The sequence below is a fragment of the Polyodon spathula genome, chromosome 2 (assembly GCF_017654505.1).
Source record: "Polyodon spathula isolate WHYD16114869_AA chromosome 2, ASM1765450v1, whole genome shotgun sequence".
Lineage (NCBI taxonomy): Eukaryota > Metazoa > Chordata > Actinopteri > Acipenseriformes > Polyodontidae > Polyodon > Polyodon spathula.
Genome location: NC_054535.1, coordinates 50,716,243 through 50,740,819, shown reverse-complemented (window position 1 = coordinate 50,740,819; position 24,577 = coordinate 50,716,243). Strand labels below are relative to the sequence as shown.

Genomic DNA, 24,577 nt, shown 5'->3' with positions numbered 1-24,577 from the left:
ACGTCTGGTGCAAGCCCAACACTGCATAACTCCCAGACAACACCATCCCCACTGTCAAGCATGGTGGTGGCAGTATCATGTTATGGGGATGCTTCTCTTAAGCAGGGACTGTGAAGCTTGTCAGGATAGAGGGGAGAATGGATGGTGCAAAGTACAGGACAATCAACGAGGAAAACCTGTTTGAGTCAGCCAAGTCAGCCAGTCTCTCAGTTATTCATACTTTATTCATTAAAACAAGGTGAAAACAGGTACACTGACGTGTTTCGACATGTTGTCATCAGAGCGTATTGAAAGCAGGACTCATTAGATCTATTAAATACACCCGGTACTTGTTGTCATTTAACACATTATCCGATTACTAGAAATAGTAATCTAGCAATCAATTCAAATTGCACACAATTAACAACCTTACTGTTGATTCAACACCATGCAATTGTCATAGTACACTAATTCTCCGAGAAGACCTATTGTCGCAGGTATAGGTTCAGTTATTGAACCACTATGTCAATATATAGACTTTTATTTACAACTCTTTGTCCATAAACTCACTTGTTTCTGATACATGTGATGTTCTTCATCGTATTAATGAAATCAGGGGGGTCACCGATAATATTATTGTGTCACTTGATATCACTAGTTTGTACAACAACATCCCACATACAAGAGGCATTGATGCTGTCACCTTCTGTTTAAATCCGAGACCCACTGAAGTTATTCCACCCTCTCAATTCATTATAGATTTACTTGATTTGTGCTTCAATTCTAATTATTTTGTGTTTGAACGTCAATATTTTTCCCAGATAAAGGGTACAGATATGGGTGCAGCATTTGCTCCCAGTTATGCCAATTTGTATATGGGAGGAGAAATGAATGTACAATAATGATAACTTTTTACCAGGTATCTCTCTATGGCTTAGGTACATTGATGATGTCTTATTAATAAAGTCGGGATGAAAGACTCACCTTGGTCATTTTATAGATTATATTAATTCCACAAATAGTCATTTAAAATTTATATATGAATCTGATCTAGATAAAATCTATTTTTTAGATTTAGAAATATCAGAGGTAAGAACACCACCTTACAAACTACTGTATTCAATAAACCAACGGATCGGAATTCATTACTGGCAATAAGTCAACAGAGTCACAATTTGAAATTAAATCTGAAGCAATGCACTCCAAATGTATTACCCGAGGATAAGATGACCGGATTCTTAAAGAAACAATGTGCATAGCTAAAGATTGTGATCAAGAGATACTTCTTAAAAATAAAATTAAAAACGCTAAAAGTGATCCAACTGTGTGTTTTATCTCTGAATTTAAACATTTGTCTAACAATATAAAGGGAATATTTTTCAAACATTGGCAGGTACTAAAAAGTGATCATTCCCTGAATTCAATAACAGATAAACCGACCCTGTATTGCTTTTAAACGTGCAAAAAACATTAAGGACAAATTGGTTCATTCATTTATTCCAAAAGTGGACAAAGCAATTGCATGGTTATCTAATCCACCGGATTGTAATTTTAAACGTGGCCATTGTGTCCACTGCTCCAATACTGTAAATACTAAAACTATTAATCACTCATGATCGGGTAAAAAGATAAAAATTCAAGGTTTCATTAACTGTAATACCACAAGAGTAATTTATATGTTAACTTGTCCATGTGGACTGGTTTGCACAGGTCAAATGAAAAAAAGTATTTTAAAAATATGGATCTCTGAACAAAAAGCTGCAATTAGGTACCAAAATCAAGAATATGCAATAGCCAAACATTATAAAAAAGCTTATCATGGATCATCTTCACATTCATGATTTGTGGGGGTGGAGAAAGTAACTCTACCAGCTCGAGGTGGGAATCTGATATTTTCGTTACTATGGAGATAAGCATACTCTATATTTGCCCTCCAAACATTAGAACCAATTGGTCTCAATGACAGAGTCAGTTTGTGTTCTTTAATATGAAATCTCTGATTCAAGTCAGATATGTCAATTACATTATGTAGTGTCACTGTTGATAGTTTCTATTGTATGTATTTGTAGTATACTGTTGTTGACATAATATGAAATCATGATTGAATTTGGATATGTCAATTGCATTATGCTGAATCAATTATTATATTTATTTAAAAAAAAACAAAAAAAAAAACACTTTAATTTATGTGTCAGATTGCTGTTGAACATATGTAGCACCCAAGAGGGGCACTCGTCTTTCTGATCAGGGTGAGATCAGCCAGACAAAATACCAGAAGGAAAATATAAACTAGAGCATAATGAACATTGTTTTATTAAATACAGGTGGTAAAGTTTACCTAACAAACAGGGCAGATCTAGAATACATTCACGGCAAGCGGTTTGCACTGCCCGGTAATTAAACCAATAACTAAACACTGAATTACAGTTTAAAACTAAAGGGCAGTGAGGCTCGATACATGCACAGAAATAAGAAAAAAAAAAAAAAAAAAATCAACAATAAAACCAATACAGCCCATCTCCAGCACTCCAATGCCTTTTAACATACTAGTTTAAAAACACATACACAACAGAATGGAGACCAAATGCGCAGACAGGGAAATACGCCTTTAAATTTGGCAGTTTTTTTGTCTTCCTACCACCCGCTGAATCAAAGAGACCCGCACCAGACGAGTGGGAGAGAGTGGGGGGTTGGGGTCGTCAAGTCGCTGCTGGAGAGATAGCTCAGCATTGCCTGAGCCCCAGAGAGAGAGCCCTGCACCGCCCCAGAGAGGAAGCCAAGCGTCGCCAGAACCCCAGAGAGAGAGCCACACACCACCAGAACCCCAGAGAGAGAGCCCCACATGATTGATTACATGGTGTGTTATGCATGGTTAATTAATGGAAAGTTACATTTTTGCTTAACTATACGTGAATTATAGAGAGAGTTATTTTGTTTTGTATTTTAGTCAGATGTGTGTTATTCTGTGTCCCACAGTGCCCCCCACTCCCTCCACCATTTATAACGCTTTTTGGTTATAACGCTCATATTGTTTGTCCCCTGAGGCTCGCTTTATAGAGAGGGAGCACTTGGGAAAGATATGTACAACATATCGAAACGCTGGGCAGCTGGCTCTTTGAGCTAATTATATATATATATATATATATATATATATATATATATATATATATATATATATATATATATATATATATAATTATTCATTAGCCTTAATCTATGGATTTCACATGAAATACAGATATGTATCTGTTGGTCACAGATACCTTAAAAAAAAAAAAAAAAAGATAGGGGCGTAGATCAGAAAACCAGTCAGTATCTGATGTGACCACCATTTGCCTCATGCAGCGCAACACATCTCCTTCGCATAGAGTTGATCAGGCTGTTGATTGTGGCCTGTGGAATATTGTCCCACTCCTCTTCAATGGCTGTGCGAAGTTGCTGGATATTGGTGGGAACTGGAACACGCTATCGTGCACGTCAATCCAGAGCATCCCAAACATGCTCAATAGGTGACATGTCTGGTGAGTATGCAGGCCATGAAAGAACTGGGACATTTTCAGCTTCCAGGAATTGTGTACAGATCTTTGCGACATGGGGCCGTGCATTATCATGCTGAAACATGAGGTGATGGTGGCGGATGAATAGCACGACAATGGGCTTCAGGATCTCGTCACGGTATCTCTGTGCATTCAAATTGCCATCGATAAAATGCAATTATGTTTGTTGTCCATAGTTTATGCCTACCCATATCATAACCCCACCACCTCCATGGGGTACTGTGACAAAGTGCCCGCCCCTGTGTATATTATCTGTTATATGTTGCGTGTGGTGTGTTAAATGTTGGTGTATAGTCATTGGTACACAGGATATTAACAGGTCTGTGTAACACAAGTGTTAAAATGTATATTTGTATTTAGGCACGAGGACTGCATAGCACTTCACGTGCAAGTAAAATGTAATAATATGTGAGCATGGGGAATTGCACTTTATTAATTCACGTGCAGTTGTACCGCGACTCCAATTAAATGATTGATTAGCAATCGAGTCTCGGTACAGCTGCATAAAAGCAACATGTTTTCACTCACTCTGGGTTGTGTGTTCGGTGAGTGGAGAATGGATGTGGAGATGAGGTAATAATAATAATAACGTAAAGTAAAACATCTGCTTACTGTGTTTATCTGTGTAGGCCTGTGTGTTTTTGTTTGTCTTACAACCGTTTATTTTCTGACTGTTCATTTATTAAATGCTGAGTGAGACTATTCGCTCAGCTCCACCAAACTCCACCTCTGTCATTTATTTCCTGGTTCCTGTTTCTGGTCTGACACCCCCCACCCCGGCCGTCTTTGTGACATGGCCTTTGTGCTTTTTTGTTTGTGTTTTGTTAAGAGTCGGTTTGTTTATTTCACCGTCCATTTATTCTTTAATAAATACTGAGCACAGCCATTGCAACTCACCCCTTATTCACTGTGTATCTGTTCCGGGTTTGACGTCACCACTACAGCCATCCTTCAGACAGTGACCAACCATTTAAAGAAGAAATATCAAAAACACAAGGCAAGTTTCAAGAAACTATTGGGGTAACCTTGCCCAGCACAAAGCAAAGGCACAACTATAAAATCGGTGGGGGCCAAGATTGTGGCCTAGCACAATAAAAGCGGATGAAACATGAAAAGCACAAGCCATCGGTTTTATAGTTGTGCCTGTGTATTTGCTGTGTGCTGGGCAAGGTTGCCCCAATGGTTTCTTGAAACTTGGCTTGTGCTTTTGATCTCTCTACTTTAAATGGCTGGGCACTTTTGATAACTTGCTGTTAGTTCACTTTTCCAGTGTGTTTTTGTTTCAGATATACTTACACATGGATAAAACTCCCTGGGGTCAGCAAAAAGCTGCAAAAAACGAGAACGTTTTTTACTAAGTTTTTAAGTTTTTTAAATTTTTTACCTTACTTTGGCGACTTATTTCTCTTACTGTATGATAGGTATTGACTTTTTTTTCTATATTTCACCTAAGAGTTTTGTGAACTACAAATTAAAAGTGAAATGGTGCTTTTGCCTGATTTACTGCACCAATACCCTGAAAACACATAAACTATCCTTGCTGTATAGAGTCTCTGGCAGTGTTCACTGATAACTACCATTCCTCTCAATAAATATGTGCAACAGCACTTCACTGCAGCTTCTGTCCGAGTCTCTAATTCATGCTGGTAATATCTTGGGTCACAGCCATATCTTATCACAGGAACAAATATAAATCACATATATATCAAAACCAAAACTCATTAGATTATGATCAATAACTTCGAAGACTTTCTTTAAGTCAATTCAAAATAGAAGCACTTGGTTTCCTCTCCACATTTATCTTGGGGACACCCATACCTCTCCTAATTCAGAGAATTTGAATGTTTTGTACAAGAATACAATCTGTAATTCCACAAAACACTTGGCAGAGATGTACAAACAGGCCTACTATTAAACTTGTCTTAACTACCTATTTATTATCCTCCTCAGTCCTGAGACCAGGTTTGCTGAGAGAAAACAAAGTCTGGCTATGAAACTGTTATTTGCTTTACATGAGACCACAAAAACATACAAAATATGAGACCAATATTTAATATAAATTGACAGTGGTCTACAATCGTTAAAAATGCCTGTAAACCTGTGTTGGGGTTTTATAAACCAGATTGTTATTCAGTAAGATCTTGTAAATGTGTTCCTTCTCAATTCTTGATGATCACCTTGCTCACCAGCAGTTGCTGAAATATTTAGAATATCACAATAAATCGAATAGTCTGGCAGTGGAAAATAACACATGGGTACCCTCTTCAAATTAAATTATGATGAGGCATATAAAAATAAGTATATAGATTTTTAAAACACATTGCTGCTGAATGGCACTGACAGAAATACTGGTGAATCCTAAAATGACAAGGTATAAAATATTGTGGCAATATACTACTATATTCACACTCAAAATCTATAATGCAGTTGTGATAAATAATAACAAAGAAGATTATTCCCAGTGGACCACCAGTGCTTTATTCAACTTTGAATTGAACTTTATTTTAGAACATATTGTAGTAGGCACACATTGAAAGTAGCGATTATTGTACATGTACTTTATACTGTATCTTGCAGTATACATATGCAGCTGGGTTTTTTTTATTTTACCCAATAACTTAACATTTCAGAACACTTTTTATTTGCCATTTAGATAACTGTTAAATGCATTTCAAGTTTTGTCCATTGTGAAGACATTACAGAAACAGTGCCATAATTTAGGCTGCAATGAAAAAAGTCTTCTCTGATTTCATAACCTCAGCTTGTCAACTATAAGAGATTATAAGAATAAGCATCACTGTTGACAACATTTTCCTACACTGTATATACTGATATTCCTAGTTTAACAAGCCAATTGGTTTAGGGTTAAGAAATTGTCCAGCTTAGTAACTGGTGTATTTGTGGGAGAAGTGTTTTGCATACTATGCAACACCATTTAGAAATTCAATTTCAATATTGTTTTATGTGGCGTTTGCCATCATTCCTTCTGTTGCTTCAATATAGTGCTTTTCTTTGCTTGCAAATCTGTATTGATTTAACATGGGTCTTCGCTACCTGGTTCTTAATAAATAATATGCTACTGTCACTTTTCAACTCGGCTGGTTCCACCTACTTTGTAGTAAAGCATAGAAGCAGGCAGGTGCACTGAGCTGAAAGGTTAGTGTCACATGATAGAACTAGGAACCAAAGAAACATGACAACACAACATGTGCCTGCAAGTAACATGGCAGCCAGTTAGATAGAACAATTACAGCAGCAGAACACAGATTGTAAACATAATAAAAAGCTAAGGGACTGTGTCAGTACCAAAACTCAGCATCTTATGTCCGTCAGATCAGCAATAGCATGAGTGAATATAACTCAAGCCACTTTATACCAGCTCTATACACAGTAAAAATCTAAATGAACAGAGTTTAATATTACACAATAATCCTTCAGTATAACCCCTGCTGCTTCACAAAGAGAAGAGCAATGTACAAATAAATGTGACAGTCCAGCAGTGTAAATATAAGAGCACTTTATTTTCAGTTTTTACTTTATAAAACTTAGTTTGCTGTTATTCCTGGGTAAATATTGTGGGTAATAATGGGGGGACAGACTTGGGTGCTCTTGCTGTAATGCAAACTACTGTAAACCGTACCATTGAAAGCTTGTAAAGTTAATATTCACAGCACTTTAAATAGCCTTGTGTTGCAATAAAAAATAAAAATAAAAAAATAATAATAATAATAATTGTATTGATATAGCTACCAAATTAAAAGTCACATGAAAAAATGTATGCTTTTGTAAAAACCCAGAAATGTTTTGGAAACAAATGGAAACAAAGGGCCTTGTGTATATGGTAGTCACCATTATCTATACATAGAAATGGATAATGTGGTAAATATTGTTCACTTTGTGGCACACTTATTTAGCCTAAACTTTCATGACTACAAATCTACAAAGATAGCTGCATTATAAAAGGGCTGAAAGGCAACTTTCTACAGCATGGCCATAAAAGGAGCACTTCTTACAAGACTGAAATTAGGACTTTCATTACTGAAAAAAACATGAATACCAGTAACTAAACATAACTGACCAAGTGAATCATAACATTCACAAGTAGTGTATCAAATCTGAAGCATTTGGTCTTTATCAGAAAATAAATAAAAAAAAAAAAAAAAAAATCAAAACCACAAGATCACAACAGATTACACTGTGTAACAATTTTTTTTTTTTTTTTGTTCCTGGGTAGTAAGTGTTATTTCCTAATTGCTTATGCCTCAAAAGTATAGAAAATGGCTATTATTCCCCACAAACTTTGCTTTTGTGACCAGGACAGGTCAATTTCAAAATATCACTATTTCCAATGAGAAAACGGGCGCTTTTGTGTCTTTTCGTTCACTAAAGTCAGAAAAAAACAACATATGAATCCAAATTAACATGTATTTATACTAAAGTAATACAAAAATGACTGCAAAAGATTTAGAAGTGAGTAGTTTTTCGAGATTTACGACTATACTGTAAATTTACAGTATAATCGTAAATCTCGAAAAACTACTCACTTCTAAACTCACATTTTCTATACTTTTGAGGCATAAGCAATTAGGAAATAACACTTACTACCCAGGAACAAAAATTGTGTTACATAGTGTTATCAGTAGAGTAGTTTCTGTAATCCTGCAATGATGAAATCTGAAACAGTTTCTGATGCAGTAAGTGTTGAAAGTTAATGAACACTTTTTATTGTATCCTACAGCATATGCTTAACATTCCTAAACTTTAACAGAAATTGTTAACTGGAAATAGAACACTGTGTCTACATCATAGAGCATTAGGGGACTGTAACACACGTGAACAACAATGTAACACTCTTTAGGGTTACTCTGAAAAACAACTTGGTGTGAATCACACTGTATGTAAAAATGACATTCACATAGATGGAGCAGTGATTCAAAATAAGGGAGTTATTTTTTAGATAAAATTCAAAATCAAAGAGAAACCTTTAATTTCTGAATAGCTTCTTAATTTTAGTCTTGTTTTGTGATGTCTAAAATTGTTCTGTTCTGAAATTGTTCTGAAACTGATAAAAAATGTAGCTGAGCAAAAGAGATTAACCAGTTTAAATATCTATAGTATGGTTAAATTGTAGAATACTCAATAAATCTATGTATGGTATCTAACCTTCATTTCTATGGAAAAAAAAAACAAACACACAACAAACACACATAAAAGGATACATCTTGAAAGGGGAAACTTCTGTTTTTCACACAATTCACCCAGAATACTGCAGCATTAATTTGAAGTTTCAGTGTACTTGCTGACGATAACATCATAACAAAGTTATTTTTCTATAACGACACAAGGTTATGAATGAACCTGCTGTGACTGCAGATTTTATTCGATGCTGCTCTGCACATGAACTGCAACCATTTCTTGCAAAGTTTACTATGGAAGAGGGAAGACTATTTATTGGTAACATAAATGTTATATAATCTTCGTACTAGCACCACCACTATGCTATCTGAACCTACGGAAAGTGCAGCCTTTTTTAACTAACATAAAAACAACAAAGCAAAAAAATATACAACAAAATACACTTTCCTCTTAAATACTTTTGAACAAATATAGTGCAACTCTCATTCAGGCGCATACCAATTCCAATACAAAAATAGTTTCAATCTCTCCCATACCCCACCCTGTTTAAGGAAGCATTGCTCTGCTTATTGCAGTGGAACACAATTCTTTGGCTATGAAGTCTCCATCATTCCAGTTTCATCTATATCCTCTTTTGCTCCTTTGGTTGGCACAACCCACAGGCCAGCATCTATGCAGTGCTTTATATAATATTCAGCAACCTATGGATTAAAGAGAAATGCTTAACAAATGTAACCGCACCCTGAAAATGCTATATTATTATTATTATTATTTAGTCATTTAGCAGACACTTTTATTCAAAGAGACTTACAGAGACTTGGGGGTGAACTATGCAACACAACCACTGCTGCAGAGCCACTTACAATAGGACCTCGGTTTCACGTCTCATCAGAAGGATGAAGCACAAGGAGGTCAAGTGACTTGCTCAGGGACACACACAGCGAGTCAGTGTTTGAGTTGGGATTGAACCTGGAACATGGTAGCAAGCCCCTTTCTTTAACCACTGGACAACCAAGCCTCCTTCTGCAGGAGGTGCCTACTGTGCAGTGGAATTCCTAGTACATCTTATAATACAATTTAAAGTGTCTGTATTTTTATGTTGAACATTTTGACACATTGACACAACAGGAAAACTAAATAACTGCAGTGAAAGACACCGCCCTCCAGAACTGTTATTATTCCCTTAATTCAACTGCTATCATCAACATCTGGAGGCATTGTTTCAATCTGCACACAATGGGTTGTGAGACGTGATGCATGAACACCCTTTGCTGAAGCAAAATGTGCAGTCTCTAAGATATTACAATCACTTTCTGTGTATTTTCAAGCTTCATGACCATTTCTATATTTTAAAGTGTTCCTTTAAAGGGTAAGTATCTACAACGTACACTTTTTAAAATGATATCTGCCATCATTCTGAGTGGTTCTGATACTCATATTGAATTTTTTATTCAATTTTGGATATATTGTGTGCTTTGACCCAATTTTAGGAGCAATTCTTAAGTTGCAGTTAAGTAATAATATATTTTTTTTGTTTGTTTAAATATTCAAAACAAGCATATTATAATGAAAACTAAACATTTTCTGTGACGTACTATACTAACATACTGAATTACTATATATAACAAAGTCAAATAATATTTCCACCCCCATAATAATAATAATAATACAAAGATAACAGCAGCAACTCGCTCAAACCGCATCAGTGGTGATTTATTCTTTTTGATATGTAAATGACCACAGTCTTTGCATTAGAATAAACAGATGTATTGGTCTTCAAGGAGTGAGGCATGTGGCTAAACTTTGAGAGTTGAATTTGTAATACTGTAAAACAGAATTTTTTTGTGGCAACATAATTTCGCTAATGGCCTTCAAGGTCTACTTTTGCTGCAATAAATGTATGTGCTTATTTTTTTTTTAATGTACAGAACATGTATGAATAATATATTTCACAGCACATTAATTTTGCAGATTTTTAATAAACGTGAAATTCCCAAATATTTCTTGCTCGTTAAATGTTCTTGTTTTACAGTAGTTACTTTATTGTTAGAAGACTGTGTGGTTTGTGGAGATTTTCTTATGTGCGCCTAATATTTTAGACTGGATCCAGACATTTTACCTTAGAAAAAAGCTTATAGCCCTGCACTAAGGGATGCACAATTTGACCCAACCAAATGTGCAATCAAAATGTTCTAGAATACCACAATACAAAGAATGACCAAAAGAAATAATTTCTGTTGATTAAAAAGTATGTTTTAGTAAACAGCAACTGAAAACAAAGATTTATTTTATATTTATTTTGTTGATGTAAAAATATTAAACTCCACAAGTGCTGTGTAAAAAAGAATAACAACATATATAGACGTTCAACATAAATTGGTACTGTAATACTTATTTTTGCAAAAATGCCTATGGATTTTTTTTAAATGTGCCTACAATGTTCAGCGTGCGCCTACATTTTTATTTATTTATTTATTTTATCTTGGGCGCACATGTGCGCCAAACAGGAAAAGTTAGCATAGAGCCCTGCCTGATCACTAGATTACACTGTTGGTGCTTAACAGAAGGTCATATACCATGCATTACATTGCAACTAAAGGTGCAAGTTTTAGTGTCTGACTTACCTGTGGATTCATATTACTTTGTGCACTCGGAAGAATCTGCCTATCTTGAAGCTGGAATCCTCTCTTTAATAAAACAAAAGGAGACATGCTGTTGTACTTCATATCTAATTCAAACCATGGTCCAGTTTTGCACATCATGTACAACACTGATATAGTCAGTTAGCTACTTTGAATCAGGTTTATCATGGTTCATATGGTCCACATAGCTACAGATACCATTTATTTCTTCTCTCTCTTTTTTTTTTTTTAAGAATAGCTTCGTTGGATGTACGGTAACACAGAAGAAAACTGTTCATTGAAGGCATGCAGACAAGGGATTTTCTTTCTTTTTTTTTTTAAACCTACTGGTGCCGACGATTCCATGTCTTTCATAGGATCCAGACAGCAGAAGTTCATGGACTTCTGATGCTGCATCTCCTGGGAAATCTCGCCACTGCTATGTTGTTTCACTCGCCACTTGAATGCTTCTAGTTCCGTTGTAAAGGCTTCCAAATAGCCTTCCTCTCCTGCCTAAGTAAAATAAATCAAATATAATTCAGCCGTAGTTATTAAAGCTGCAGTCTTGCCTAGAACAATCAGAAGCCTTCTCATGTACTGTGTCATGTGACTTCTTATCATTACACCTGTATAGATCAACATTATAGAGCAGTGGTCCTCAAAGCTGTGCCCATGCAAAGGATGCCAACTTACATAATATGTTATACTGCAATACCTGTGCAGTCGTAGAGGAACTAAAGTCATTACTAAATAGGTTAAAACTCTGCGTGGTGCCATTTATAAAATACACATTTTTATGTTATTTTATTTTAGTAGTTGGTTAAATATTAAGTAGAGATACATTATCCGGCCCTCAGCCCTATACAAATTACACAAACTCAATGTGCCTGTGGCCGGTTCTAGATGACAACAATAATTTATAGTTAAAGCAATGTGGCACAGACTGTTTTTTTGGTTAATCTGACTTGGAGATAAATCTTCTTTTTTTTTTTTATAAACAAGCCTTTTTCTGCTTAAACTGCAGTGGTTACAGAAGAGGCTTTAACTAGCGATTAGATTAGCAGTATTATCATGCAATTTAACAGCAGCTGTAGATTTTGATGGAAAGCCACAATAAATATGTAGCTTATGATGCAGTCCTTGTGACACCAGTCCCCTCTAGTGGTAGATCTATTTAAAATAAACTTGAGGAGAGGAGAATCAATGGAGACAGGAAAGATTAATTCTTTTACTTTTGCTTTCTGGAAGAACTGTCGAAAACAGCCCCTGGGGTCAACTTTATGGCTGTTGGCCATTTCGAGAATAAACTGCATGGCCATGGCTTGATGGGCCACCTGCTCCATCAGGGCTTCTTTCTACCAGACACAGGGAAAAAGGAAAACACTGTCAGAAACAAACCTGTTTACTCTTTCTGCAGTCCTGTCACAGGCTGAGGAAAGAGAATTCAAACCTGCAAAACTAATATTTTGTGTGCCCATATATCTATCTATCTATCTATCTATCTAGAGGAACTAAAGTCATTACTACATAGGTTAAAACTCTACATGCTGCCATATGTTAAATACACATTTTTATTTTATATATACACACATATATAAACCCACATGCTATATATGGCATATACTATATATATATATATATATATATTAACATAAATTGTTTACCGGCATTTACGTGCGCAGTTTTAGACCTTGTGTGTATGTGTGTGTGTGTGTGTGTGTGTGTGTATATATATATATATATATATATATATATATATATATATATATATACACACACACACATACACACACACACAGTGCCTATAGAAAGTCTACACCCCCTTTCAAAATGTTCACCTTTTGTGGACTTATAGCCTGAAATTAAAATGCATTAAAATAGCTTTTTTTTCCCATTTATCTACACATCCTACCCCACAACTTCCAAGTGAAAAAAATTGTAGAAAATTAATTAAAAACAAAAACTGAAATAGCTTGGTTGGATAAGTGTCCACCCCCCTTGTAATAGTAATCCTAAATTAGTTCAGGTGATACCAATCGCCTTCAAAATCACCCACCAAGTTAAGTGGCCTATATCTGTGTTAAATTATAGTGATTCACATGATTTCAGGATAAATTCAGCAGTACCTGTAGTAGTTCCTGTTGGTAAGGGCCAAAGTTAGTCAGATTTATATTGGGCAGGGCTGGCCCAAATCAGTCCTGATTGTTAACCAAAGTATTCAAACAGCTGACCCTAATTATCCCTTTAATTGGGTTGAGTTAACTAGGTGGGCAATGACTTTTTCACACCTGAACATTGCATGTTTGATTACCTTGCACACCAAACAAATGAAAGAAGCACCAAATGTTGGTGTCATTTTTTCTCTTAGACTCCCTCTATATACTACTACAACCCACAGAAAGAGCTGACCAAATTCAATGTGAAAAATGTGCAAAAATGCAGAAAATCAGATGGGGTATATATATATATATTATATATTATATATATACATATTATATTATATATAGCTATATATATATATATAATAATATATATCATAATAAACTACGTGATTATTTAAGGTCAGGAGGCACTCCCTCATTAGTCAATAATTACTCAATAATGTGTAGATCTCAAACCAAGGAAGGCAATTAACTGCTGAACCTTGGAGATGAGATGAATTTATCTTTGCATTTAATGTGGCAAAGTGAAGCTAAGTTTCCTACAGAAAACAAGACTACGTTATTGTTATTGTACTGTACCACTGCATAAACACATATACACCTCCTGATTTTAACACAACAAAGTGTAAAGAATGACCTTATCCGCCTGCAAATGGAAGCACCACAGAATGAGGTAATTGGCAGTCTCTTCACAGACAAGATGAGAGTGATCAGAGAGGTACCTCTGGCTGTCATCCCATCTGTTTAGCATGCCTAGTGAAACACAACAAACACATCACTAGTCTGTGCCCTAAAGCATTCATAAACAAACAGTTTAATTCATTGCATAAGACTAAACGCATGCTAGTTACTTAAACCAAACCTCACCAGACACAATCTTATCTGTATCAATAGCTGGAAATGTCTTTTTGTTTAAATTAAAATAAGCACAGCTATTTAGTTGTGTTAGAACTTACCAAAATGTTTGAGCTGTTCTTCATATTGCTGTACAAAGCTTTTGCTTCTATCCTCACCTGCTTCTTTGTTTCCACTTTTAATGTTTATAAAACTCTACAAAACACAAAACATCAAATGCATCATCTGTGTTTCAATAAAATACCAAGTCACATTTTAAATCCTGGAGCTCCATACCTTATCAAACACCTCTCTGCTGAGGGCATTGCTGAGCAAGGGGTTCTGCCTCTCACCCCATATTAGCATCTTCTCTTTGCGTCTCCACTCCTGCTCCGTCTGTCTCAGCTCAGAGGAATCGGCCTGGGCTTTGGCATGCTCCTGCTCTACAGACTCCGAGTTGTGCAGCTCCAGGCTGCAGAGTTTTTGCTGGGCTTCTGCCAGGTGCCATTTGCACTCTATAGAGTTTTTTACACACTGCTTTTGATTTTTGAACATTACATCCATTGAATCAGCATTCACCTAGAAGAAGAACATTTGCTATAACACTGGTCTGCACATGGGCCCCACTTCCACTACCCTTGACTCTGAGTCCTATTGCCTTTAATAATGGATCGCATTTTGCGAAGCAAGCAGACTTGCAAGCTTACACCTTGTTTTTTTTTTGTTTTTTTTTCCTGCACACACGACTGTTGACAACGGAGATAAGCAAAGCAGGAGCCACAAAGTCTGGGAATGCAGTGTTTCTGAAATACCTAAGCAAGACAAATCTGTATGCATAGCGGGAACATTCATGACTTGGGCCGAGGATAGGTAAGGGACCCGGCTCAAACCATAAAATTCATGCAAGAGCAAACAGCTATTAAGATTATCAGAGTTCAGAGTTAGGCACACGCTACTAGTATTTTAGACAAGGCACAATAAGATAGGAGGGGTTAACAGGACGCTGTCCAGTGCTGACTGGAACATGAAGGAGACAAGTGAGGAGGGTCTCTGGGTTTGAATTTGCTATATACAGGTACCAGTCAAAAGTTTGAGTACACTTGCTGGAAACTAGTTTTTTTTTCATAATTGACAATGTTTTTTACGTTGTATACATTTCTGTAAATAGTTGAAAATGAAAACACATGTTACAATATACAAAACAAAACATATGGAGTATCAAAGCAATGTGTGGCTTTGCTTTGACTCTTCTGTCCCGTTTGTCCCATACAAGTTCTATGGGATTGAGGTCTGGAGACAGGGCAGACCAGGTCATTAGATTGAGTTGTCCTTCACTTTCCTTCTTCGCCAGATAGTTCTTGCACAACTTTGAGGTGTTTCGGGTCATTATCTTGCTGAAGAATGAAGGACTGCCCAACTAGCCGTAATCCTGATGGAATGGCATGCCTCTGAAGTATGCTATGATAACCATGCTGGTTGAGCTTGCCATGGACTAGGTAAAGATCACAAACTCTGTCACCAGCAAAGCAACCCCAGACCATGACACTGCCTCCTCCATGCTTGACAGTAGGAACCACACATGCACTCACCCTCTCTGCGTCTTACAAATACTCGGCGGTTGGACCCAAATATTTCACATTTTTACTCAGCGGTCCATAAGACCGAACTTCCATTCCTCAAATACCTTGTTCTGGACACACCACATTGAAAAGACTTGAAAAAAGTACAGAGTGCCCTGGAGTGGATGGCCAGACAATTAATTCCCAGGGTTAGATGGCAGATGGCCATCTAGAAAGGGGGCAGAGCTACTGTACATTAAATCATTGACCCAGAAGGGAAACTATGTGGCAGTTGTGGATTGGAGGAGGGGTTGCACTCAACCAAGGGGTCATATTGACTGTACAAAGGGGACGTAACACAGCATGAAGTTTTAACATCTACTCTTGTGTAATGGAAATCATGTTATCGTGAGTGTTTTGTTTGTTTGTCGTGTCTAAAAATTGCTTGCTTGTTGTTATTAGATGGCTAACACGATCTGGAGCTGTTGCCAAAGGCCAGCACTTAACAAGACATCACTGCACCAATGTTCATGATTAACTGTATTTGCACCATGAGCATTGTAGCACTCACTGTGGACTTGTGATTGTGTTTGTGTTACGTGTGGGTGTTTAAAGACCAAGCAGTTCCTGTAGGTTCCCTCTGCTGGGTAGTGCATTTCAAAGCAAAGACTCAACCATGAGAACCAAGGCGCTTTCAAAAGAACTCCGGGACAAAGTTGTTGAAAGGCACAGATCAGGGGATGGGTATAAAAAAATATCAAAGGCCTTGAATATCCCTTGGAGCACGGTCAAGACGATTATTAAGAAGTGGAAGGTGTATGGCACCACCAAGACCCTGCCTAGATCAGGCCATCCCTCCAAACTGGATGACCGAGCAAGAAGGAGACTGATCAGAGAGGCTACCAAGAGGCCAATGGAAACTTTGCAAGAGCTACAGGCTTTTATGGCCATGACTGGTCAAAGTGTGCATGTGACAACAATATCCCAAGCACTCCACAAATCTGGCCTGTACCGTAGGGTCGCAAGAAGGAAGCCATTATTCAAGAAAGCCCACCTTGAATCCCGTTTGAAGTATGCAAAAAAAAAAAAAAAAAAAAAAACACTCAAGAGATTCTGTAGCCATGTGGCAAAGAGTTTTGTGGTCTGACGAAACTAAAATGGAACATTTTGGCCTAAATGCAAAGAGTTATGTTTGGCGCAAACCCAACATAGCACATCACCCAAAGAACACCATCCCTTCTGTGAAGCACGTTGGTGGCAGCATCATGTTATGGGGATGTTTCTCATCGGCAGGGACTGGGGCACTTGTCAGGATAGAAGGGAAAATGAATGGAGCAAAGTACAGAGAAGTCCTTGAGGAAAACCTGCTGCCCTCTGCAAGAAAGCTGAAACTGGGACAGAAGTTCACCTTAAAGCATGACAACAACCCAAAGCTACACTGGAGTGGCTAAGGAAAAAAAAAAGGTAAATGTCCCTGAGTGGTCCAGTCAGAGCCCTGACCTAAACCCAATCGAAAATTTGTGGCATGACTTGAAGATTGCTGTCCATCAATGCTCCCCAAGGAACCTGACAGAGCTTGAACAGTTTTGTAAAGAAGAATGGTCAAATACTGCCAAATCTAGGTGTGCAAAGTTAGTAGAGACCTATCCCAACAGACTCACAGCTGTAATTGCTGCCAAAGGTGCTTCCACCAAGTACTAACTCAGTGGGGTGGAGACTTACCCAACTATGATCTTTCAGTTTTGTATTTTTAATATATATTTTTTTTCTCAATAAAAAACTTTTTTCCCCCTTAACAGTGTGGAGTATGGTGTGTAGATAAGTGGAAAAAATCCTCACTTAAATGTATGAAACTCTGAGGCACTGACACAACAAAATGTGAAAAAAGTTCAAGGGGGTGTAGACTTTCTATAGGCACTATATATATATATATATATATATATATATATATATATATATATATATATATATATATATATATATATATTGCATATTTGGATGTATAGGATGTATAGGAATTGTTTGGATTTTATTGTTATTACTGAGTATGGTCTACTTAGCTCTCTCTTTGTATTAGTGCTTGCATTACTGGGATGTACCTGTGCTGGTCCTGCAGGCACAAAATGAATAAACTAAACTAAACAAAACTAAACTAAAATATACTACCACCACTACCTAAAGCTCTCAATTGGAATGCTTTATTTTCAGATAGTCTGACTGACTGTTACACTTGGACTTCCTACAAAAATGCCCCGATCCTTTTGGAACAGTAAATTTACCAAAAGCACCTCCCCTAAATAACTTTAATCTACAACCACCACCCCCCACCCCCCCCCCCCCCAAAAAACCCCCCAACACTGCAGCAAAAATGTGTTTACCTACAACCTCAGGCTTGCAAACATACCATGTAAGGTATTGTTTTTATGTATTTGATTGTTTTTTTTTGCAGAATGGTGCACGCAGTCACTTTCTCAGTAATTTGTGCAGTCTTGTATAAAGACGCACATGCCAACCCAATACCTCCTACGTGATATCTGCTATTATTTTCATAACGACTGGGCCTAACTTGCATCTTATAAAATACAAATACTTGTTAGGAATGCTCTTTGCATCACATGAGGAGTACATGCAAATATGTGCTGCAAAAGCCAAGTGTTTACAATTTGTTGTCCAACCCTGTATTTTCTTTTTAAAAGGTCTTTTCAAACGAATACATACAAATGCATTGATGTACTTTGTTAAGGAAATGTTGTGTTCAGTGACCCATCTTTGAGTGACACCTTTGCTATAAATGCAATTTGACTGCGTCAAAATACGCCAGACACTTCCACGCGCACTGGAATATATGGTAATGATTGTCTTGGGAAGGCGCCAGAGCAAACTATTGTATTATTCTAAATATGAAATTAAATAGTCAATCTGCATTCCCTGATGCCAAACAAAAATTAACACTTTAACCACATTATGATAAGCAACTGATAAAGAAACGTCACAATGTATTCTGTTTGTACTATTATTATGCTTATTAATTCAAAGTATTTGTTTTTTTAACCGTATGCACATGCAATATTGTCCTTCTAGTGTAATGTACTACTGTTTTCGATAGTACAGTAGCTACTGTAATATATACAGTATATTAATAACTACATTATTTTTAGATGGAAACTTCCCTTTCCCAGCCCCGATAGTTCCAGCATAGTGTGCTGTAAAAGCACGAAGAAGTTAACATTTATTGCCCAGTACCGTACTGTACTAAAAGTACCTGCTGGTGTAGCTGGGAGGTACTGGCCGAACTGTCAGCTTCAAGCCCCTCATCATCCGACATCATACTGGTTCCGTCGTCACGCCACTTGCAGTACTCCATTATTATCTTTAAGAACTATTTGTTCTTGGGCATAGCGAGGTCCAAAACGATTCCTCTCCAAATCAGTTCATGGGTACATCAGACTCTGTTTTCGGAAAATGACATAAACTTCTAGCTTCCATGCTGCTGACTCACAAGCCCACCGCCCTGGGGCTGAATCACATGACAGGTATGTTGTGATCACATGACACTGCAGCAATTAATCGTACGCAGTTGTAGTAGGATATAGAATATATTTGGTAGAAGCAAAACCCTGTTGGGAGACTAGTAAGGTAGAGGAGGATGCGCTACGTTACTGTATCCAAAACACTTTAGAATTTATGTAAACAGGAAAATGTTAAGTTTGTAATTCACCAACCTTTCATTTTGAAATTGAAACAGTACTGTAAGGTTTCTGCCAGAGTAACATTGTATGAAAGCTGTCCTTTTAGTGAATACGCATTAGTCCATATATTCGGAAAGGCCTCAGTTTATTTTCCATCACATACTTCGTTACTCCATCCTCACAATCGAGTACACAAACCACAGATAGCCAATGTATGCATATTACTGTAAGAGTTCCCATATCCCTGCACAACTACTAACCGCCATGCTGTACTTGTTCACACACACTGCCTCTCCTCCGTTGGGAGGTGGAGTTTGATGTCAGTCTCTCAAGAGCTCCAAACCTTAAAGGTGCAGAGCTAATATTAATATATAAGGGATCATTACAGTACGTTACATTAAAAGGCCCTTTGTGCCTTATAAATAAATAAATAAATAAATAAATAAATACAGACATCAATAAAAACGAAATACCTTACCAAGCACAGTAATTATATCAAATGTATCACGATATATTACTTATTGTAAATTATTTTGCGTATTTAAATATATCGCGCAGACTCTCACATCTCCATTTGTATTTAATTACTGAAAGTGTATCAACATACCTGCAACATTGTGATTTCAAAATAAGCGCGCTTTTGTAAACTGAAATCTTTGTGTCCTGAACTGAAGTGAATACCTACAGAAAGGCATACAACTATTCCGCTGTATTAACTGGTAGAATGTTAAACTGTGATACGGTGGTCCTTCTTTTTAATTGCTTTTAAAAAGGAAAAATAACAAAATAGAAAGAAAAAAAAAACCTAGAGAAGCTTCACAATCAAATGGTCTCTTGGCCCCTGTGGTTCTTATTGTACTGCAGCTGTATGTGGCAGATTTGGAAGCAGCCAATACGTAACTGTCGTTGATTTTGCACAACAGAAAAACATATAGTTGGCGTTGGTACTGGGTGCGTTCACGGGTCGGTGCACAGAATGACCTCCGTGAACACACCCACACACACACACACACACACACACACACACACACACACACATATATATATATATATATATATATATATATATATATATATATATATACTATATCGATATTAGATATAGCCCCAATATATACCGTGATAAAGCCCAAATACACAACCACGTGGTATTTGCAACGTTATTCATTACAATTCATTTAAACATCAATAAAACCGTGTAACATTCAATGTTTTTTTTGTTTTTTTTTTTTTTTTTTGTTCCTAGGTAGTAAGTGTTATTTCCTAATTGCTTATGCCTCAAAAGTATAGAAAATGGCTATTATTCCCCACAAACTTTGCTTTTGTGACCAGGACAGGTCAATTTCAAAATATCACTATTTCCACTGAGAAAACGGGCGTTTTTGTGTATTTTCGCTCACATAAAGTCAGAAAAAAAACAACATATGAATCCAAATTAACATGTATTTATACTAAAGTAATACAAAAATGACTACAAAAGATTTAGAAGTGAGTAGTTTTTCGAGATTTACGATTATACTGTAAATTTACAGCAGTGATATTTTTTTACCTGTCCTGGTCACAAAAGCAAAGTTTGTGGGGAATAATAGCCATTTTCTATACTTTTGAGGCATAAGCAATTAGGAAATAACACTTACTACCCAGGAACAAAAATTGTGTTACATAGTGTTATCAACTATCTTATATTTTAAATGAACACTATTGTTGTATATAAACACGTTATCAATCAATCTGATTTTCTAAAGCAGTGGTGATGCTTAAATTATAATTGTACTGCGCTCCATCCTGCGGATGAGATGTTAAATCAGTGTCCACTTTGTGCTGGTGTTCTGCGCACCACTGGCTTTTTGGTGTTTTTCTGATCTCTCGTGCTTACCACAAGCATCAGTCTTGCTCCCATGTCCCACTGTTAAAATCAGTCCTGCATAGTTTACAGAAAATATGCCTTTTTCCAACGTTGCTGCTGATTATGTGAGATTATGTTGTTGTCCAAGAAGCTTGAAATTTGCATAAATATTTTAGTTTTTGTTACAGTAGCAGCTAGGGACATTAGACTACTCTCGGATCACTGCAAAAATGGTCATGCATGGACCTTACAAAAAGATACGGGTAAGAACGCAGTTTAACTATTTCAGAGAAGGGGTTTCCAAACTCGGTCCTGGTGACCCCCTGTCTGCTGGTTTTCATTCCAAATCTCAATTACTGAACTAGAACCTTAAACCGAACTGATCATTTGCTTATTATACATTTTTACTGTTTTTCAGCTCTAAACAGCTGCAGAGTTCAAGCTAGCTGTAACATTTTATAACTTGAACTCTGCAACTGTTTAAGAGCTGAAAACAATTAAAGGTCGAATTACTCAAATTATTAGTTCAATTAAGGGTTTAGTTAAGTTATTAAAAGCTCAGCTGGAAGGAAAACCAGATGACACAGGGGGTCCCCAGGACCAGGTTTTAGAGCATCGGTTCAAATGCATCTCACTAAATCTAATAAATACCTACCTCGAGTTAAGTTTGATACATTTCACCTGCTTTCCACAAAGAATGACACTTTGTATCAAATATAAGCCAATGAACATAAACTGCTAAATAAACACCACATTCCTGTGAATGTCAAAAGTAGAAATATGTAGCAAGTTTTAAATTACATGTTTACACGCCACGGATAATCACAAATAAACTGGGGGGGGGGGGGGGGGGGGGGGGGGTGGGGGGGGGAGGGGGGGGGGGGGCGGGGGGTAGTGTCTCGCTTTCATCTTGGCACATTTGTTACAACCTGAAATCTTGATGCATTTAGATGGGATTTTTCCCCCCATTTGATTTACACAACCTACTCAACACTTTGAAGAGGCAAGAGAATTTGTTTTGTGAAACAAGTTAATGAAAAAAAAAAAAAAAAGAAATGTCTTGGTTAGATAAGTATTCACCCTGAGTCTATACTTGGTAGAACCACCTTTGGAGGACAGCAATCTTCAAGTCTTACCACAGATTTTCAATCAGATTCAAGTCCAAGCTTTGACTGGGCTACTCTAGGACATTCACTTTCTTATTTTTAAGCCACTCCAGTGTCACGTTGGCTGTGTGCTTGGGATCATTATCCTGCTAGGTGAATACCACTTATGGGTAGGGTCAGAATAGGGTTTTTTAAGATATCTAAAAAGCAAGTTTTTTTCAAGGATTTGTCTGTTTTTAGCTTCATCCATTTTGCCCTCTACCCTGACAAGCTTCGCAGTCCCTGCTGATGAAAAGCATCCCCACAGCGTGATGCTGCCACCACCATGCTTCACAGTAGGGATGTTGTTACCTGGGTGATATGCGGTGTTGGGTTTGTGCCAGACAGTGCTTTGCATTTGGGACAAATAGTTCAATTTTTGTTTCATCTGACCACAACATTTTTTGCCACATCTTTTCAGTCTCCCACATGTCTTTTATAAATTCCAAGTGGGATTTTACATGGGCTTTTTTCAGAAATAGCTTCCTTCTTGCCACTCTTCCATACAGGCCAGATTTGTGGAGTACCTCAGCTATTGTTGACACATGGATGCTGTAGGTCTTTCAGAGTTGTCATTGGCCTTAGTGGCTTCTCTGACCAATGCCCTTCTTACCCGGCTGCTCAGTTTGGGAGTACGGCCTGCTCTTAGCAGATTCTGGGTGGTGGTGTATACCTTCTATTTCTTAATGATCGACTTGACTGTGCTGCAAGGGATGTTCAGTGCCTTTGAAATCTTTTTAAACCCCTCCCCTGATCTGTGCCTTTCCACAACTTTATCCGAGTTGTTTTGGAAGCTTCCTGGTCTTTATGGTAGTATCTTTGCTTTGAATGCACTACCCAACTATAGGACCTTACAGAGACAGGTGTATTTAATCTGAAATCATGTGAACCACTTTTATTGCACACAGATGATTTCCATTTAACTTATTCTGTGACTTCTGAAGGCAATTGGTTGCACCTGAGCTTTTTTTAGGCGTGTCAAAGCAAAGGGGGAGAATGCTTATCTAATGAAGACTTTTCAGGTTTTTATTTTTAATTGATTTGTTTTTTCACACACCCCCATTTTTTCACACATTGAAAGTGTTGAGTAGGCTGACCAGTGCAACAGTGTCAGTACCACTGCTACTAGTTACACCAGTGTCAGCACCAGTCTGACCAGTCCAGCAGTGTCAGCACCAGTCTTACCAGTCACAGCGGTGTCAGCACCAGTCTGACCAGTCCAGCAGTGTCAGCACCAGTCTTACCAGTCCAGCAGTGTCAGCACCAGTCTTACCAGTCACAGCAGTGTCAGCACCAGTCTTACCAGTCCAGCAGTGTCAGCACCAGTCTTACCAGTCCAGCAGTGTCAGCACCAGTCTTACCAGTCACAGCAGTGTCAGCACCAGTCTGACCAGTCACAGCAGTGTCAGCACCAGTCTGACCAGTCCAGCAGTGTCAGCACCAGTCTTACCAGTCCAGCAGTGTCAGCACCAGTCTTACCAGTCACAGCAGTGTCAGCACCAGTCTTACCAGTCCAGCAGTGTCAGCACCAGTCTGACCAGTCCAGCAGTGTCAGGACCAGTCTGACCAGTCCAGCAGTGTCAGCACCAGTCTGACCAGTCACAGCAGTGTCAGCACCAGTCTTTCCAGTGGAGCAGTGTCAGCACCAGTCTTACCAGTGTCAGCACCAGTCTGACCAGTCACAGCAGTGTCAGCACCAGTCTAACCAGTCCAGCAGTGTCAGGACCAGTCTTACTAGTCACAGCAGTGTCAGCACCATTCTGACCAGTCACAGCAGTGTCAGCACCAGTCTTACCAGTCCAGCAGTGTCAGCACCAGTCTTACCAGTCCCAGCAGTGTCAGCACCAGTCTGACCAGTCACAGCAGTGTCAGCACCAGTCTTACCAGTGCAGCAGTGTCAGCACCAGTCTGACCAGTCCCAGCAGTGTCAGCACCAGTCTGACCAGTCACAGCAGTGTCAGCACCAGTCTTACCAGTCCAGCAGTGTCAGCACCAGTCTACCAGACATGGTCAGTGTCAGTCACTTAGTCAGTGGCAGATGTGTCAGTC

At 37.8% G+C, this 24,577-nt stretch overlaps 1 protein-coding gene across 2 annotated transcripts; it reads right to left on the bottom strand.

Moving 5' to 3' along the window:
* Positions 1 to 8,115: 8,115 nt before the first annotated feature.
* On the bottom strand, positions 8,116 to 19,842 carry LOC121297919 (hsp90 co-chaperone Cdc37-like 1). 2 transcript variants are annotated; one of them, XM_041224561.1, is made up of 9 exons: positions 19,571 to 19,842; positions 19,111 to 19,465; positions 14,587 to 14,868; positions 14,412 to 14,505; positions 14,093 to 14,208; positions 12,526 to 12,648; positions 11,642 to 11,806; positions 11,297 to 11,359; positions 8,116 to 9,373 (listed from the first exon to the last, which is right to left on the bottom strand). In XM_041224561.1, the coding sequence occupies exons 2-9, from the start codon at positions 19,210 to 19,212 to the stop codon at positions 9,266 to 9,268; spliced, it is 1,053 nt and encodes a 350-aa protein (XP_041080495.1). In that variant the 5' UTR covers positions 19,213 to 19,465; positions 19,571 to 19,842; the 3' UTR covers positions 8,116 to 9,265. The 2 variants fall into 2 exon arrangements, with proteins under 2 accessions (XP_041080495.1, XP_041080499.1); XM_041224565.1 differs by having other exon boundaries at positions 19,111 to 19,297.
* Positions 19,843 to 24,577: the final 4,735 nt, after the last annotated feature.